The 19,960-nt window shown below is 46.8% G+C and overlaps 1 protein-coding gene across 4 annotated transcripts in view; it reads left to right on the forward strand.

The window, feature by feature from the left end:
- PMM2 (phosphomannomutase 2) overlaps positions 1 to 17,706 on the forward strand; it is a 35,306-nt gene extending 17,600 nt beyond the window's left edge. For 3 of the 4 annotated variants that reach the window (XM_003916512.4, XM_017953170.3, XM_017953169.3), the window contains exon 8: positions 16,199 to 17,706. In XM_003916512.4, the coding sequence (XP_003916561.1) occupies positions 16,199 to 16,300 (102 nt within the window). In that variant the 3' untranslated portion in view covers positions 16,301 to 17,706. The remainder of the gene's footprint in view (positions 1 to 16,198) is intronic. The other variant, XM_009195958.3, reaches the window with a different exon arrangement.
- Positions 17,707 to 19,960: the final 2,254 nt, after the last annotated feature.

The raw sequence follows: 19,960 nt of genomic DNA on the forward strand, positions 1-19,960 counted from the left end.
TCTGCTTATATGACTTTAGCACCTTTAGATACCTGATACAAGCGGAATCATGCAGTATTCATCCTTCTGTAAGGGGCTTATTTCACTCAGCATGTCTTCTCAGTTTACTCCTGCTGTCACAAATGGCAAGTTTCCTTCTTTTTTAAGGCGGAATAGTGTTTCGTGATATGAATATACTACACTTTTTTTTTTCTTGAGGCAGAGTCTCGCTCTGTCGCCCAGGCTGGAGTGCAGTGGCACCATCTTGGCTCACTGCAACCTCCACCTCCCTGGTTCAAGTGATTCTCGTGCCTCAGTCTCCTGATTAGTAGCTGGGATTACAGGCGCTTGCCACCACATGCGGCTAATTTTTGTATTTTTAGTAGAGACAGGGTTTTGCCATGTTGGCCAGGCTGGACCTGCCTTGGCCTCCTAAGTTGCTGGGATTACAGGTGTGAACCACTGCACCCAGCCAGAATGTACTCCATTTTCTTGATCAATTCTTCTGTCAGTAGACACACGAGTTGTTTCCCTATCTTGGCCATTATGAATAATGCTTCAGTGAACATGGGGGTGCAGATATCTCTTTGGGATCCTGACTTTGTCCTTTTGGCCATCTACCATGGATTAAAGACTTAAACACAGGACCTGAAACTGTAAAACTCCTAGAAAAAAAACACAGGGAAAAAGCAATGATCTTTTGCATGTGACACCAAAAGCACAGGCAACAAAGGCAAAACCAGTCGGACAATATCAGACTAAAAAGCTTCTGCACAGTAAGGGAAATAATCAGAATGAAAAAGCAACCTACAGAGGGGAAGAGAATATCTGCAAACCATATATCTGATCAAAGGACTAGTATCCAAAATGTATAAGAAACTCCAACAATTCAATGGCAAAAAAAAAAAAAAAAAATTTTTTTTAATGAACAAAGGACTTGAATAGACAATTCTCCAAAGAAGACATGCAGATGGCCAGTGGGTATATGAAAAAAGGCTCAACATCAGCATTTAGGGAAATGCAAATCAAAACCACGATGAGGTAAACCTCACACCTGCCAGGATGGCTATTTTATTTTATTTTATTTTGAGACGGAGTTTTGCTCTGTCACCCAGGCTGGAGTGCAGTGATGCGATCTTGGCTCACTGCAACCTCTGCCTCCTGGGTTCAAGCTATTCTCGTACCTCAGCCTCCCAAGTAGCTGGGATGACAGGCGCCCACCACCATGCCCGGCTAATTTTGTATTTTTAGTAGAGACAGGGTTTCACCATGTTGGCCAGCCTGGTCTCGAACTCATGACCTCAAGTGATCCACCCACCTCAACCTCCCAAAGTGCTAGTATTATAGGCGTGAGCCACCACACTGGGCCAGGATGGCTAATTTTTTTTTTTTTTTTTTTAATGTTGGTGGCCTGGTGTAGTGGCTCACGCCTGTAATCCCAGCACTTTGGGAGGCTGAGGCGGGTGGGTCACCTGAGGTCAGTAGTTCGAGACCAGCCTGACCAACATGGAGAAACCCCATCTCTACTAAAAATACAAAATTAGCCAGGCATGGTGGCACGCACCTGTCATCCCAGCTACTTGGGAGGCTGAGGCAGGGGAAGCTCTTGAACCCGGGAGTCGGAGGTTGCAGTGAGCTGAGATCGTACCATTGTACTCCATCCTGGTCAACAAGAGCGAAACTCCGTCTCCAAAAGATAAAATAAAATAAATGTTGGTAAGGGTGTGGAGAAATTAGAACCCTTGTACACCGTTGTGGGAAATGTTAAATGGCATAGCTATGATGGAAAACTATATAGTGGTTCCTCAAATTAAAAATAGAACTGCCATATGATCCAGCAGTCCCACTTACAGATCTATATCTAAAATAATTGAAATCAGGATCTCAAAGACATACCTGCTGTTTAAAAGAAAATAATATAAAATAAAGACAGGGTCTTGCTGTGTTGCCCAGGCTGTACTCAAACTCCTGAGTTCAAGCAGTCGTCCCGCCTCAGCCTCCCAAGTAGCTGGAATTACAGGTGTGCCATACCACGACTGGTGATGCCTGCTGTTTAAATGAGTGTGCTTACCACTACAATAAGCTCTCTCAGTGGCGTAGAAAGATCTTGTTCTAAATCCCAGATGAAATGGGTACTTTGAAGGAGGTGTAGCATTCAGGTTTGTTCTTAATGACAGTTAGAAATGGTTTTATAACCACATCCTTTTGTGGAAATGCTTTTGATGCAGAAATGCTTTCAGTGCAGGCTTTGAAAAAGATCACTGTCTGACTCCATGTCTTTAAAAAAATTAAGCTAATGAAATGACACCCAGGATCTAAGAGATGCCTGGAAGCTTCCTCAGTCCTCCTCTAGCTTGGTGCCATTTCTTACAGACAGAGAGGAGCGCTATTAAGACACACTACAGCAGATTATTCTGTAATGATGACATTCTTGCTTCACATAAATCGCCATCTAGAAGCCTCAGTTGGGACTTTGCAGAATGGAATGCATTTCTTAGATAATCAGAAAATGACTTCCTTTGGGAATTCTTCATTTGGGAATTAGAGGGTTTTCTATTCTGTTTAACCATTGCATTACCATGCCTGGATTCTATTTTTAAAATCTTACCTAGTTTTTAAAAAATGAGTATTATTTAATGGAAGCTTTCCCCCGATTGTAAATGAACCTGTGCATTCATTATAGAAAATTAGAGAAAGTACGAAGAAGAAAAGGAAAGTCACCTGTCATCATCCAGCGACGTCCCAGCCTTTCTATGTATATGATCCCAAAAGTGGGATCCTTCCCTGTTGTTTTAGTTTTAGTCTTCTTTCTCTTAACGTATTTTACTTTTCTCATATTCGTGAATATTCTTTGCAAAGAAGATTTTTAATGGCTGTATAACATTCTGTCATTAGGCATCGTTTGCCCACTTCCCTCGTAGAGGCACCTTGGGTGGCTTAAGCGTTTTTGCCGTTATAACTGATGCTGTGGTGAACATTCTGGCACGATTCTTTGCCCCCATCTCTGATCCTTTTCATCAGCAGTTTTCTAGAAATGGGAATTAGCAGTCCAGTCAACTAAATCTTCAGACAGCATATCAGTTCTTGAAACTTTAGGCACAGAGCAATCCAAATACTAGCCTTACACTTTGCATTTTCAGTGATAGACATTTAGGGTTTTTTGCTTTCCTAATGAAGCTTAATGTTTTCGCTGGCATCCAGGGAAGTGATCTTGAGCTGAGAGCTGTCAGTAAAAAAGCCATTTCTCAGCCAGGCCCTGAGGCTTGGCAGCCTCTTCCGGCGACACAGCCTCCAGGAGGCAGGGTCTGGTGTTATGTAAAGGGTGCCCTCTGCTTGGAGCAACTTGAGAGCAGAGTGAAGAAGTGAGGCGTTGGCCGTTGCTTTTCAAAATACTTGCCATCTTCAGAAACCCTGTCATTCTTCCCATCAGCCACAAAAGGCAGCGTTTCTTAAAACCTGGCTCTGAGTTCAACATGGAGGCCCTGGGCCTGGCGTGGCGTACCTTGGTTTGCTGCAGAGAGAGATGGCAAGGGCAGAGAGCACACACCGCGCATGGCTCTGCATGGCTTTCCAGGAACCGCACTGGCTGGATCACCCTCCGCCACTCTGAATCCGCAGTCCAGAGAGCCTCTACTTACCCATGCTTTCTGTAGAAGTCATCTTGGCTGTAAGGCGGTTGCAACATGAAAACTTTCTTACACTTCATGAACATTAGCAGCTGGTTCGGTTTTTGACTTGATGCTTCCATTTGGGGTAATGTGGCTATCAGTGCACTCAAGCATGTGTGAAAGACTCACGCAGAGGGTTCAGGGTTGGGGACAGCCCTGCCGCTCCTCAGGAGGCTGGCCACATGACAGTAGTCTGCCTCTGCACTGGGATGCCATGTAGCTGTAAAAACAGTCCATGTGGACCCATCTCTAGGGGTTAGGTGCACAAAGTGCAGGACAATATAAGTAATGTGCTAGCTACATTTTTGTCTAAAGAGGGGAAAGGAATTTCTCTTTATGTTAGCTTATAAATGCATAAAAGGAGTCTGAATGGATGAAAGTTACAGAGGTTACTATGGGGGTGGGGATGCGGATGGGAGAAAGAATCGCCATCTAGTTCTTACTCTTTCTTAATATGTTTGAACTATATGAATGTGCTATATTGAAAAATAAAATATTTCAATCAAGTTGAGAAAAGGAGCTGGGTAATCCTTGTAATCCCGGCTACTAGAGAGGCTGAAGTGAGAGGATACTTGCGCCCAGGAGTTCAAGATTACAGTGAGCCAAGATTGTGCCACTGCACTCCAGCCTAGGCGACAGAGCAAGACCTTGTCTCTTTAAAAAAAAACCAGTAAAAATTAAAAATTTTTAAAAATTGAAAAAAGGGAGGAAATGTAAATCTTCCAGCCCTTCCTCACTGTCAGACCCTGAGCTGGACACTTACGTTGTACATGCTCCCGGGTGAGATAGCAGCGTCCTCCCTCTTACAGAGGAGGCACAATGGGAAGTCCAGACTCTCAGCTAGTCAGAGACTAAGCTGGGATCTGAAAGCCTGGGATCTGAAAGCCTCACCTCTGTCATTCTCCTACATCCCTTCTAAAATGCTACCTGCTGTCCTTTTAACTAAATTGTGCAACATTTTTTTCTCCAGAAATGTTAATAAGGAAGATCTGCCTTTAAAATTAGCTTTAAAAAAATAAAAAAATTAGCTAGGCGTGGTGGCGCACGCCTGTGATTCCAGCTACTGAGGAGGCTGAGGCAGGAGAATCGCTTGAACCCAGGAGGCAGAGGTTGCAGTGAGCTGAGATTGTGCCACTGTATTCCAGCCTGGGCAACAGAGTGAGATTCAGTCTCAAAAAAATGAAAACAAAACTAGCTTAGAAGAGGTTTGTGTCCGTGTGGACCAAGTAGACCCAGATCTGACCCCACCATTCACCAGTGACCTTGTGACAGTGAGGATGGTAACAGTGACCTCGTCAGTCTGGTGAGGACACAATTCTTTTTTTTTTTTTTTGGAGACTGGAGTATAGTGCAGTGGCGCAATCTTGGCTTGCCGTAATCTTGAATTCCTGGGCTCAAGTGATCCTCCCACTTCAGCCTCCTGAGTAGCTGGGATTACAGGCACCCACCACCATGCCTGGCTAATTTTTGTATTTTTAGTAGAGACGGGGTTTCACCATGTTGGCCAGGCTAGTCTTGAACTCCTGACCTCAAGCGATCCACCCACCTTGGCCTCCCAGAGTTTTATTATTCCTCAAATCAGTGTCTCCAAGAATTTGGGGATCAGAGTTTTTAAGGATAACTTGGTGGGTAGGGGCTCAGGAAGTGGAGATTGCTGATTGGTCGGCTTGGAGATGAAATCATAGGGGGTGGAAGTGAGTTTTTCTTGCTATCTTCTGTTCTTGATGGGATCAAAGAGCTGGTTGAGCCAGATTACCTGTCAGTGTGGCGTCAACTCCTGCATCAGAACACAGGGTCTGCAAAATATCTCAGGCACAATCTTAGGTTTTATGACAGTGATGTTATTTGTGGGGAGCAATTTGGGGAGGATCAGACTCTTGTAGCTAATTTGTTTGTTCTACAAAGGCAGACTGGTCCCCAGGCAAGAAGGGGGTTTATTTCAGAGAAAGGGCTGTTACCGTCTTTGTTTCAAAGTTGAACTATAAACTGAACTCCCAAGGTTAGTTCGGTCTGCATCCAGGAATGAACAAGGACAGCTTGGAGGTTAGAAGCAAGGTGGAGTCATTCAGGTCACCATCGTAATTTTCTCAGCTAAAATTTTTGCAAAGACAGTTTCAGTTCCTCCTGTAGGGTTTTATAATACCTTATTCCTAAGGTGTGGGGCATGAAGATGGGAAAAGAGTGACAACCGCTCTAGCTTCTTTCTGCTGACAGGGAGCATAGTCAGGGCAGGTGTTGACCCAAAGATAAGAGGAGTGAAACCACTTTGCAGCTGTCTGCTTATACTCAGAGGTTTCTGGTTGGGGTTTGAAGGCCTGCATGACAAAGCCATTAGTATTCTCATCTATAGTTTTAACAAATGAGTCCTAGGATAAAGAGTGAAAGTCCTGGCTTCAGAAGCTTTTGTAGAATTGACCCTAAGCTCTGAGGGACTCAGGTAAATAGCTCCAAGAACCAATCAGACATGGGGTTATTAGCAGAGAGAGATTTGGGTCAGAGGTTGTTAGACAGACAGATTGGGGTAGACAGAAAGGAGGAAATGTAAATATACTCTTCCTTATCTTTTTAGTCAGTTTTCTAGTCCTAAGACCATATCAGTTCAGTTAAACAGCTGTTTCCTGTATCAAGAGATGGCATTGCAGATGGGCTAGGCTTCTTTAGTTATAGAGGAGGAAGGCAGTGGCAGTTTGACATGTTTTTGTCGTCTGTATTACGAAGAATCAGCTTCAGCTTGCAGGGAGGGCCTCAGGAAAAAGGTAGTAACAATTTAATTGAGTCCAAGTCAGAAAAGTGGAAGAAAAAATTGAAAGCATTAGTTTGGGAATTGTAGCCCACAAAGAATTCAGGATAGCCGGGCGCAGTGGCTCACGCCTGTAATCCCAGCACTTTGGGAGGCCGAGGCGGGCGGATCACGAGGTCAGGAGATCGAGACCATCCTGGCTAACACGGTGAAACCCCGTCTCTACTAAAAATGCAAAAAATTAGCCGGGCGAGGCGGCGGGCGCCTGTGGTCCCAGCTACTCGGGAGGCTGAGGCAGGAGAATGGCGTGAACCCGGGAGGCGGAGCTTGCAGTGAGCCGAGATCGCGCCACTGCACTCCAGCCTGGGCGACTAAGCGAGACTCTGTCTCAAAAAAAAAAAAAAAAAAAAAAAAGAATTCAGGATTTAGTCCAAATTGCAGAAAATAATAAAAACTCAAGAACAAAGGACAAGACTAGAATCTAACAGTAGGTGTACCATAGTTTTTTGAAACACTTTTTTCTCTCTCCCATCCTTATTTTTATTAAAGACAAGTCATAGTAGGACAAGTTTACTTGCAAAATAACTCATGGTCTTATTATGCTTGGCCTGATTATTTGTATAAAGTACAGCAAGAATAATTATTTGCCATATAGGCTGTTTTTAAAATGGGCTTTGCTGAAACTTTGTTCTATAAGAAATCTGGCCGGGCGCGGTGGCTCAAGCCTGTAATCCCAGCACTTTGGGAGGCCGAGACGGGCAGATCACGAGGTCAGGAGATCGAGACCATCCTGGCGAACCCGGTGAAACCCCGTCTCTACTAAAAAATACAAAAAACTAGCCGGGCGAGGTGGCGGGCGCCTGTAGTCCCAGCTACTCGGGAGGCTGAGGTAGGAGAATGGCGTGAACCCGGGAGGCGGAGCTTGCAGTGAGCTGAGATCCGGCCACTGCACTCCAGCCTGGGTGACAGAGCGAGACCCCGTCTCAAAAAAAAAAAAAAAATCTCAGGTTAGACTTTTTTAAAGCCTTGAGCCCAGCCATGGATTTATCTACTATACCTGCAAAGATAAACCAGTGTGAGTTGGGTGAAATTTTTTCCTCTCATGATCCTAAGATAATTTGGGGCTCCTGGGCCTGTCAGAAAGTGACATTCTTTATTTACCACAGTTCGGGAACCCTGCACAGGGACTCTGTAGCCAAGGTATGAGGCCAGCTTTTCCAAGGGACTTCTATTGGCTCTGTTAGTCACCTTTGTTCCTTAAAGCAGTCTGTTTATATTTGAAAATATGTCATTCCAGTTAAAGCCTTGGTAAAGTAACCAGCATCTCTAATTGTATCCTATTACAAAAGAAAACAAATTGTTACTGCCCTTGTGCAAATAATTATACTGCCATAAGTTGATAATACAAATAGTTTCCAGATTCTGGAGAAATCAGAGAGAAAACAATACGCTCTAAATTTTGCTCACAGAAGTATACTTTAACTCCATTGCTAAAAGTTGTAAACAGCTCAAAAGAAAAATCATTTTCTTGACTCTGAAAAACAAAAGGATTAACAATGTTTAACACATCCGCTCTCCATGAGGATCCTAGAAGTTTTTTTTCCTCCATTCCAGTGGCACAATTTCTAAAGTTATCAGAGACCTGCATTCAAGAGTACCCATTAGAGTACTATATTGATTATAAACTGCCTTTTGAAAAGGATAAAACCAAGACAACAATTGTCTGTGGGTAACAAAAGTCTCAGGACAGCCATAGTTAAAGATGCAGTCAACAAGGAAATCTGGTCATCTCTGTGACACACAGTTTAACGTAACAATTATAATTATTACTGATAACATATACTGAGACATATCAGAATTATAGGAATCTTACGCAATTTTGTAACACATACTAATAACATTATTTATATGACTATAAACCCAAAGAAAGTTAAACACTTTTTTATATTTGACAGTGCTTCTCCTACATAATTTTAATATACCAAATAAGCCAAATATGTCTCTTTTGGACTTTAGGGAACTTGTTTTTTAACTTAGAATTTGATCTTGGAAAGTTTGTTAAATATCAAAGGTTTAAAACACTAGATATCACAAAGTAGAATCCCAGGTCACCATAAGTAATTCATTTAGCCGAAATGATAACTCAAACATTTTGTAAAGGAAGAAACTTTTACTCTAATAGAGAGAAGACGCAGCTTTCTAAACAACAAAAACCCAATGAAGATAGCGTGAGGCCAACTGAATCTGTCTCTCTCTTTTTTTTTAATAGTTTACTCCAAAGCCAAACAAAAATCTTTCATTGTCTCTGTCTCTCTCTCAATATTACATAAAAATATTCTTAACAGAGAAAACCAAATTTTATCTTGCATTAGTGCATCTTTAATGCTAAAGCTAGTTTTGTTGTTGTTGTTTTGAGATGGAGTTTCACTCTTGTCACCCAGGCTGGAGTGCAGTGGCATGATCTTGCTTCACTGCACCCTCCTCCTTCCAAGTTCAAGCGATTCTCCTGCCTCCCAAGTAGCTGAGATTACAGGCACCCACCACCATTCCCAGCTAATGTTTGTATTTTTAGTAGGGATGGGGTTTCACCATGTTGGCCAGGCTGGTCTTGAACTCCTCACCCCACATGATCCACCCACTTCAGCCTCCCAAAGTGCTGGGATTACAGGTGTGAGCCACCACTCCCAGCCGAAGTTAGTTTTTAATAAAATTTTACAAACAAATCTATTCAATTTTAGTTTGACTGTAGGGTAACATTTTCATAAACCTTTTATATAACCGTTTATAATTGTTTGTTAAAAGAACAAATCAGTGTTCAAAAATAAAACCCTATTTTTATTTATGTATTTTTTTTTTGAGATGGGAGTCTTGCTCCATTGCTCAGGCTAGAGTACAGTGGCGCATTCTCAGCTCACTGCAACTTCTGCCTCCCAAGTTCAAGCAATTCTTCTGCCTCAACCTCCCGAGTAGCTGGGACTACAAGCGTGTGCCACCATGTCTGGCTAATTCTTGTATTTTTAGTAGAGACAGGATTTCACCATATTGACCAGGCTGGTTTCGAACTCCCGACCTCATGAACTGCCTGCCTCGGCCTCCCAAAGTGCTAGGATTACAGGTATGAGCCACCACGCCCGGCATAAAACCCTATTATTTTGATATATGGTCCCAGATTCTGGCCCTGCATCAGTATGCTTTTAATATTTAATTTATGGAAAAATTAAATAATACCCTTTCAATTTTAGCCAGCTTGTTCACACACACAGTTCTTCACAAAGTTAATTTTTCACAAACCTACAATTTGCTTAAACTTTCAGTTTTATTTTGTCTTTCAACCAAAAATAATCCTTAAACTGTCTAAATTAGACAAGATTCTTTTTTAAAAAACCATATTCCCATGTCCTTAATCAATTTTAATTACATACCAGGTGCAGCAGAGCCTAGAATACAGGACAGAACTGCAGATAAAGTCTGACTCTTTCTGGCATAGCTAGGAGTCATGGCTAATTCCGTATGTCCCCAGGCCTTATCTAGAATCTAATGGCTCTAAAGTAGGTAAATTGAACAATTACAAAAGTCATAGAAGCTATTTATGACCTTAAAGCATCCAGCAAAAACCGTATCTGGTCTGTCTAATTCAGACCAAATGTCTGAGTTTTGAAGACAATTTTATTTTATTTCATCAATAATCTTTAAAACTATCTTTATTTACCAAAGATTACTAACGTCACATGAACTAAAATGCATTAGAGTTGCTATTTCTTTGACAAAATGTTTAAGTGCTTGTTTTTTAAGCCAATTAATTACAGCTCTTCAACATCACACACACAACATTATAAATATACAGACTGAAGAAGATGCATTAGTTGTTAAGATTTTTCATTTGCCGGTTTTTTAGGGTTATTTTCCCCCCATTTTACAAATCTTGTCACAACTCACAGAGACCATCTATTACATGCTTGGACTTTCTGGCTTGTCCTATATGCCCCTCTTTCCTGAATAATCAGTCATTCAATTTTAGGACAAGAATTTACCATACAACTCATATAAATTCCTTTTATATGAGAATTCCTTTCTCATATAAATTTCTTTTTTCATAATCATCCTTACCAAAAATACATCTTAATATCCCTAACTTTTTTCACATATCTCTGTCCCCTACTAAAGTAATTCAAAGGATGATCTCTGAACCAGATGGAAGAGTGGATGGAAGAGCCTGAGGCAGCTCTGTCTAACTTCCAAGCTTCTGCTGACAAGTCCTTCAGGGTTCAGTGAATGTGACCAACCAGACAAACTAGGAGAGCCTGATGGACTTCCTTCAGCAATTCCTTTAGACATCTCCTCCACATATACAAACACATACAGAAAAACAAACACGCAAAACACCTTCCAGAGATTCCAGACCAAATCACAAACCAAGAGTATTCCTCCAAACAAGTCCCCTATTATCTGTACAATTAGGGCAGATACCCCATGCTGGGGCTACAAACAGATACCATGTAATAGAACTAGAGATGCCCCACAATGGGGCTATAGGCAGACACACCACTGTGGGGCTACAGTTACAGGAAGTCTCCCCAGGACTGTTTCTCTATTGCAGTTAAATCCATACACCATGGGTTGGCAGCACCCTACCAGTAGAGATGGCACCAGTGTCAGCCCCCAGTCCAAGAGAACTAGGTGGCCGCCTGGGCTGGCCTTTGGATCCATCACCAGTGAGGGGGGTTGGGGAGGCTACTGAATCGCTGGCACATAGCCACAAGAGAGATCACAGATGAGTCCCCAGATTTGTAACCCCCGCCAACAGGTTCTCCTTGCCTGCAGCCTAGACAGCCAATTTATCCAGACAGGAGAATTGCAGTAGAGAAAGAGTAATTCACACAGAGCCAGCTGTGCAGGAGACTAGAGTTTTGTATTTAGTCAAATCAGTCTCTCCAAGAATTTGGGGATTGGAGTTTTTAAGGATAACTTGGTGGGCAGGGGCTCTGGAGGTATGGATGGCTGATTGGTCAGCATGGAGACGAAATCATAGCAGGTAGAAGTGAGTTTTTCTTGCTGTCTTCTGTCCCTGAGTGGGATCAAAGAACTGGTTGAATCAGATTACCTGTCTGAGTGGGTCAACTGCTATTTTGGAAGGCAGGGTCTGCAAAATATCTCAGGCAGTGATCTTAGATTTTACAAGTGATGTTATTCCCAGGAGCAATGTGGGGAGGTTCAGACTCTTGCAGCCAGAGGCTCCGTGGCTCCTAAACCATAATTTCCAGTCTTGTAGCTAATTTGTTTGTCCTACAAAGGCAGACTGGTCCCCAGGCAAGAAGGGGTTTATTTCAGGGAAAGAGCTGTTATCTTTGTTTCAAACTTGAACTATAGGCCAGGCATGGTGGCTCACACCTGTAATCTCAGCACTTGGGGAAGCTGAGGCAGGCGGATCACTTGAGGCCAGGAGTTTGAGACCAGCCTGGCCAATGTGGTGAAACCCCGTCTCTACTAAAAATACAAAAATTAGCCAGGTGTGGTGGCACACACCTGTAATCCCAACTACTTGGGAGGCTGAGGCAGAAGAATCACTTGAACCTGGGAGGCAGAGATTCCAGTGAGCCAAGATTGCACTACTGCACTCCATCCTTGGTGACAGAGTGAGACTCCGTCTCCAAAAACAAACAAAAAAAAAAACCAAAGTTGAACTATAAACTAAATTCCTCCCAAGGTTAGTTCAGCCTGTGCCCAGGAATGAACGAGGACAGCTTGGAGGTTAGAAGCAACATGGAGTCAGGCCAGATCTCTTTCACTGTCACCATTTTCTGTTATAATTTTTGCAAATGTGTCTTCAGTCCTTGTATCCATAATACCTAGAAATTTGATAAATACTTGTTAAACAGCCAAAATGAATGTCCACGGCAAGAATCGACTATTAGGCATGGTGGTGCACACTTGTAGTCCCAGCTACTCAGGAGTAGCTGAGGTGGGAGGATCGCTTGAGCCCAGGAGTTAGAGGCTGAAGCAATCATGATTGCACCACTGCACTCCAGCCTGGGCAAGAGTGGGACCCTGTCTCAAAAATAAGTAAGAGTCCTGACTGCGAGCTACAAAGAGTCCATCTGTGCTATAGGAGGCATCCACACAGCACACACCCACTGCTACCAGCTAAGCAGTTCATGCAGGCTGTGATAGATGACACTGTTCCACTCTTTGGATGATTGGGGTTCACTACTATACTGCACAGGTCAGCAACAGCATGTACAGAAATGGGCTGAGGCGGGAGACTCGTCAGTCCCTGGCATCTGAACATGGCCCACACTATGCCTTCTGTTTCATCCTCAGACTTTGGAGCTATTAGGGATTTAAATATTAATGTGCTGATTTCACTGAGCCCTGGCCTTTCTTTGGTGCCTGACAGGTACACTGTAACGAGAAATTAGATCGTTCATTCATCCCTTCCCCCTTCCCTCCCCTCTCCAGGGAACAGGGTTTTTGTTCTCGGAGCTTGGGGGGGTGGCAGAGTTCCCCAGCTAGAATCAAGTAACCTTTAGTGCATATGCAAATCCAGCATTTGAAATTTCTGGTTCTCTGTAGCCTTATTATTCTAGAGGGCAGCCAGCTTTCCTTTCATTTCATTTGGGGTCCGCTTCGCCTGCTTTGCACCTACTCTGGTGTGCAAGCTCGACACAGCCCCAAGAAGGCTGCGCCCCAGGAAGGAGCCCACCATGCTCTGAGAGTCATAAAGAAGGAAGCAGACCCTTGGCAGGAGAGAAAGGAAGGCCTGAGGCGGGCTGTGTTTGTGATGCAGATGCTCCTGCCAGCCGTGCAGCTCTCTGAAAGGGGGTGGAGCTGAGAAGCGACCCAGCGACCCAGCGAGGCTCCTGCAACCAGGGTCGGGAGGATTTCGCCTTCCTGGATGGGTATTGGTTCTCCAGACCTAGCTTTATTAAGTGCCAGCGAGTTACATGCACACAGATCACTCAGATTCCACAGACACTTCCCCAGCAGCCCCTAGCAGGACCATGGGAGGAGACTCATGCCGTTAGGCCTCTGTCCCCTGCGTGTGACATCTGCAGGGAAGGGCACTCCTAGCAACTGTCAGGGGACTAGCATAAACCCTTTTTGCTTCAGGGGTCTCTTCCCAGGTAATGGCCTCAGTCCTCTTTGCACCCTGGCCGGCTGCAGGAGCCTCCTAACTGCTCCCCTCTGTTGCGTCCTCACCCCCTACCCATTCTCCAGAAAGATCATGGCCTGGGCTTGCAGCCTTCTGGTGGCTTCCCGTGAAATCCCAGGTCCTTACCACAATCTGTGTGCTCTGTGGCCTGGCCCGGCCCCTGCCCATCCTTCCTCTTCAGTCGCTTCTCTGATGGCCACATGGCCTGTCCCCTCACTTCCCTCAGATGCCAGGGTTCCCTCACCCTCCAGTCCTGGCAGCCCTTACCTCCCTTTGCTCAACAAGGCGCCCAAGAGCTATCTGCTCATGGCTGGTCTCCCCGACTAGACCACAGGCTCCCAAGGCAGCTGTGATGTCGTTTTGGTTTGCGCCGTATCCCTAGCTGCTAAAGCAATGCCTGGCAAGTAGTAGGTATTCTAGAAAGGTGTATTGTGTTAATGTGTGAATACTGACTTCCCCTCCTCAGTCACTGAGGCGGGGAGGATGTTTGGCTCTTCTGAGGCATGTGAGAGTTGGTTGTGCCGTTGGTTTTTGTTTTTTGAGTCTCGCTCTGTTGCCCAGGCTGAAGTATAGTGGTCCATTCTTGGCTCACTGCAACCTCCGCCTCCCATGTTTAAGTGATTCTCCTGCCTCAGCCTCCCAAGTAGCTGGGATTACAGGCGTGCGCCACCATGCCCAGCTAGATTGTGCCTTTGTTAGGTTCTCTGTGACTTTTGTCCACCATGCCATTCCTGAAAGAAATCTTTTTTTTTAATTATAAGAATTACTAGAACTAGCTCGGCACTGTGGCGCGCAGTCTTTGTCTCAGCTAATTGAGAGGCTGAGGCTGGAGATTCACTCGAGCCCAGCCTGGGCAACATAGCAAGACCCTGTGTCCAAAGGAAAAAAAAGGCAAAATCAGAATTAGAACTGATTTCACATGTGTAGGTAGCAGATGGTGGCCATGAAATTCAGGTCTGTCTGAAGGCCGCCAGGCCTGGTACAAAACTGCGTAAGGCCAGCACAAGGCCCGGGCAGGCTCCCGAGTGGCTGGACTGGAAGAGATGCTAAGTTCATGGCCTCCTGACTCCACCCAGCACTCCCTGGGCCCAGCGACATTCCTTCCTGAAGCCTGAAACTTCACCTCCACCTCAGGAAGCCATCTGCCTGGGGATAGGTTCTTGCAAAAACGAAAACACTCATTTCCAGAGGCAATTAATTCTTTAGAAGTATGTCGGATTTTTGGTACAAAATCATGGTTTCCATGTTGGCTTCATGCTCGGTGCTTTATGAGAAAAATCCCTTTTCTCTGCGGTTCTGTTCATTGTATTGTAAACCAGTCATAGATTATTTTAAGGTTTTGAGTTAGAGTGTTTATCCAATTTTATGAGGGAAATAAAGGAATTCCACGATGAGAAAAATGGGGGATTTCCTGCAGGGCTCGGGGTTGCGGGAGCAGCAGGTAACCTGATTCATTAACCTGAGCCCAGCGGGATTGGTGGGGGTGATGGGGACACAGATTAGGGCACTCGACTCAGGCACAGGACCCCGGCAGAACATGCCCAGGTGCTCCTAGACATGGGCCCTTGCAGACTTTCTGAGGCCTCGGTTTCCTCATCTTTGCAAGGTGTGACCCCAACCATCATCTCCTGAGCTTTTGGCCACAGAGCTCTGGGCAGGCTTCCACCATCACCCCATTTTGGAGACGGGGAGTTGCCGCAGCCACACTGCTGCTCAGTGGTAGAACCAGCATCTGACCCAGGCCACCTGGGGCTTCCAGAGGCCCTGCTCTTAGCCAGCAGCTCAGACCCCAGTCATGTGGGGCCATTTATTTATTTTTAAGATAGTCTGCCAGGCTCTATCTAAGAGCACTCCCGGAGTGCAGTGGCTCGATCTCGGCTCACTGCAACCTCCACCTCCTGAGTTCAAGCAATTCTCCTGCCTCAGCCTCCCGAGCAGCTGGGATTACAGACGTGCACCACCACACCCAGCTAATTTTTGTATTTTAAGTAGAAATGGAGTTTTGCCATGTTGGCCAGGCTGGTCTCGAACTCCTGACCTCAGGTGATCCAGCCCTCTCAGCCTCCCAAGTGCTGGGATTACAGGTATGAGCCACCACACCCGGCCCACGTGGGGCCGTTTAAATTAAAATCAAATCAACTGAGTTCCTCCATTGTATTGGCCACGTTTCAAGTGTGCAGAGTGACACATGGCCAGTGGCTGCCATCACCACTGATGTCGCCACGTCCTTCATCACAGGAAGATCCCTGGCAGCCCTGCTCCCCACCCTGTGCCCTCCTGACGCTCCCTTGTGACTTGTTACAAAAGTGTGGGCACAGCTAAAAAAAAAAAACAAAAAACTGATGCCTGTGAGAATACTGTCACTCGCTGATGCCTTCTGTATAGAAAAATAAGCCTTAGACAGATCTTCACAAGAACGTCGTGATACTTCTAGGCATAATTACGTGTTCCAAGCCAAATTGCAGTTCAAGAGAAGGTTATAAATCTCAATAACAATTGTACTCATGTTCCTCTCCTGGAAACTAAGAGGAAGGTAGCTGAAGAAATTCTCCCTGCCCAGTTAAATCTTGTTTTTCGGGTACTTTTGGGTTCCAGGGTCACATCAGCAATGGCCCAGGACAAACGAAGGGGAGCCTTCATCTGTATTTTGTGTCTTTCCAGGGTGGCAATGACCATGAGATCTTCACAGACCCCAGGACCGTGGGCTACTCCGTGACAGCGCCTGAGGACACACGCAGGATCTGTGAAGAGCTCTTCTCCTAACGTGGGAGCAGGAGGGTAGGGTCCTGGCTGAGAAACCAGCATGGGGCATTTGGTGGCCAGAGCTGAGGGTCCTCCCACACGTGCTCACCCACCCGCAGCCCAACCAGGCTCTGCATCCTTTGCCAGGCACATGCAGTCTGGACCTCCACCCCTGGCATGCCTTGCCTCCATCTCCAGTACCAGAAGCTTCCAGAAGGAAGGAGAAAACTATTGTCAAGAATGGTTCAGAGGAATACCTCCCACAAAAGGTCTTCCCCACCCACCCTCAGCCCCCTAATCTAATACCCTGATACGTGCAATCATGTGGTTTTGGCGGAAATTTCCCCATAATTCTAGGATGATACAGAAAGGAAAAATGTGCCTGGGCCCTCCCTCTTGGTGGGTCTGTGGAATTGTAAGCGGTTTTTAATGGACCCCTGCATCAGCACCAATAGTGGGGGTTTGGTAATGAGAAACAATGACAGGCCATCTGCAGTGACCCACCCCAGGACGAAATTGACAAACACCTGGAACGAAGCTCCCACCTGCATGTCACCTTGATGGGGACTGTGAGCAGGGCAGTGTTATGCCCAGTGACTAGACGCACCTTGCGTTTTCCCGTGTGAGGCTGAGGCCTGCTGGACAGATGGCTCGCCGAGTGGGAGCAGACCCTAGGGAGGTTGCACCTCAGCTGGGCCGGAGAGTTGATGCTGGCAAAACAGTCACCCGGGTCCAGAGAAACCAATGTGGGATGTCAGACTTCATCAAAACGACCTTCTGGTTGGCCCTGGCTGGCTTCCCAGAGGCGTTCGCCTCTAGTTTCTCAGGGATCAAGCAAGAGCCTGGCCAGGGAACAGGAAGAGGAGCTGCTCTCCTATCTGCGCCCACCCAGGCCCTCACCCAGACTTTACAACTGAGGGGGCCGAGTGCAGCTGCAGCCAGGTCCGCGTCCCTCACTCTTTCTACCTTCTGCACCTTCTTTGTGAAACGGGAAGGATCCCAGGCCTCAGCCAGAACACGGTAGAAGAGAACTTTCCTAGGAAAACGGTTCATGTGTCACTTTTCAGGATGTGGAAACGCTGGGACCCATAGACCCTCCATTGCTTGGTGCTGGGGCTGTGTGGCCTCACTGGGCACTGGATCTGGGGCCGGGGGGCCCAGACTGCCCTGCACTCCTGCCTCCCAGCCCACAGCCAGGCGCTTTCATCACAGCTCAACCTGGTTCCCTCCAAACCTCCCAGCCACTCGGGCTTGCAACTCTCTTGAGCTCCGGATCAGGTGGGGTGAAAGCAGCCAGCTCCTCATCTCGGTGACTTGCAGGACACAGCCATCCAGTGGCATCTTTCCTTGTTGAATGTTGCAAATGATACGGTAATGACCTTCCAAAACGGTTAGTACATTAAAGTGATTTTATTTCCTGTTTCTCATTCTGATTCCTTTTTCCTCCTGTTTGCAGATTCTGGAAGGGAACCCCAGCCCTTCTAGGTCTGAGAGCCACTCTTTCATTGCTCCAGATTTCTGTCCCGTCGGGGCCCCTCCCTCTGTGGAGATGCATGTTCCTGTTCCTGACACACAGACTCCTCCCCCGCTGCTTTTCTGCCCACTGGGTATTCCTTACAAGCCTGCCATTCCTTACAAGTTTCCTTAACATAGTGCGTCAAAGCGAGACAACTGAGTCTTATTCAAACTTGTTTTAACCGGAAATAGAGGGTCGCTGCTGTGTCCCCACACACAGGGCTGCCCTCAGGTGGGTACCCTGAGTCCGCCAAGCTGGGCCCTGATGCACAGAGGCCTGGGCCGTTCCTGCCCCAGTTCCCACAGTGGCTGCTTCAGACCCTCCCCAGGCCCCTGGAGCCCCCTCCTGCACTGCCTGCTGCCTCCCTCTGCGGTCAGAATTGACACTCCCCTCCAAACTCAAAAGGACTTGGAACTTCCCCTTTCCTTCCACCTTGTCATCGCATTGCAGCCCAGGCCAGCTTCCTGGGGTTACTCCAAGGGTGTCCGCTTGTCAGGCACTGTGGTGGGATGTAAAGTGTTAACAACTAAATGATGCATGCACAGCGCGTCCTGGTGCCTTCCACGTGTCCCCAGAGCAGCAGGTTCTGCACGTGGCAGGTAAGAGCACGGCTGCCAAGGCTCCAAGCCTAGTTCTGCTGGTACAAGCTGCTGCGTGACTTACGGTGAGTTCATCTTCGCCTCAGTTAGTTCATGTGTCAAATGGTATAGTCCTTACCGTGTATGGAATTTAAAGCACTTTGAACAGTGAGTGTGAGCCATTACTAACTCAAATAATACCCCCGCCCCCTGCAACCCAGAACCCTATAAAGCAGGGACAGCCCCCTCTCTCTGCTTTAGGGGGTTAGCAGGATAAAGACACCATCACAAGAAATTTAAACACAGTAGGTAAGTTTTAAGCCAGAGGAAAGCACAGAGGTTGCACCTAGGCCAGCCTAGCACTATTGAAAGTCACCATCCCCAGCACTGCAGAAGCTGACCCTGAACTCAAGGTCAGGGCTTAAGCCTCAGGGAAAAGGCCCGCGTTGAACCTGAGCGGCCGGGAGTGCAGGGCAGGCCTCTGGCTCCCTGGAGGGAGAGAGGCTAGCTGGGAAGTTGAGCTTGAACCTGATCCCAAGGGAAGGGCGTGGGGCCCGTTCATGATCTGTCTGGGAAGGGCCCTCCAGCTACTGGAAGGGGAGTGCCCCATAGGGGCCAGAAGAAGAACCAGTTGGGCAGTTGGGCAGATGTTGCTGTAATCCGGACACATTCAGGCATACGTGGCTTTGAATCACTTCCTCTCCACGGGCTGCCTCCTCTCCCCCCCATCCCAAGTGTTCTGGCTGTGGGCCCCAGCTGGCCACCTCAGCCCAGGCAGGCTCCTCCAACCCGAACGACAGGTAACCTCCACACTGCCCGCCGCGGCACACTGCCCGCCACTCCACGCTCCCAGCCACTCCACGCTGCCCGCCACGGCACACTGCCCGCCGCTCCACGCTGCCCGCCACGGCACACTGCCTGCCACTCCACGCTGCCCGCCACAGCACCCCAAAGTCAAGACCTAGAACTCATTCCACCTCCCTCACCGGAGGCTGCTTTCCCAAACGTCTTCAGTTTTGGTTTTCATTGTTGTTGCTATTGTTTTTGAGACGGAGTCACTGTTGTTGCCCAGGCTAGAATGCAATGGCGCGGTCTTGGCTCACTGCAACCTCCGCCTCCCCACTTCAAACCATTCTGCCTCAGCTTCCTGAGTAGCTGAGATTACAGGCGCCCGCCACCACGCCCAGCTAATTTTTGTCTTTTTAGTAGAGACCAGGTTTCACCATGTTGGTCAGGCTGGTCTCAAACTCCTGACCTCAGGTGATCCACCTACCTTGGCCTCTCAAAGTGCTGGGATTACAGGCATGAGCCACCACGCCCGGCCTTTTTTTTTTTTTTGAGACGGAGTCTCGCTCTGTTATCCAGGCTGGAGTACAGTGGCAGAATCTCAGCTTGCTGCAACTTCTGTCTCCAGGTTCAAGCGATTCTCCTGCCTCAGCCTCCCAAGTAGCAGGGATTACAGGTGTGCGCCACCACACCCAGCTAATCTTTGTATTTTTAGTAGAGATGGGGTTTCACTATGTTGCCTAGGCTGGTCTTGAACTCCTGAACCTCAAGTTATCTGCTCACCTTGGCCTCCCAAAGTGC

The sequence above is a fragment of the Papio anubis genome, chromosome 18 (genome assembly GCF_008728515.1).
Source record: "Papio anubis isolate 15944 chromosome 18, Panubis1.0, whole genome shotgun sequence".
Lineage (NCBI taxonomy): Eukaryota > Metazoa > Chordata > Mammalia > Primates > Cercopithecidae > Papio > Papio anubis.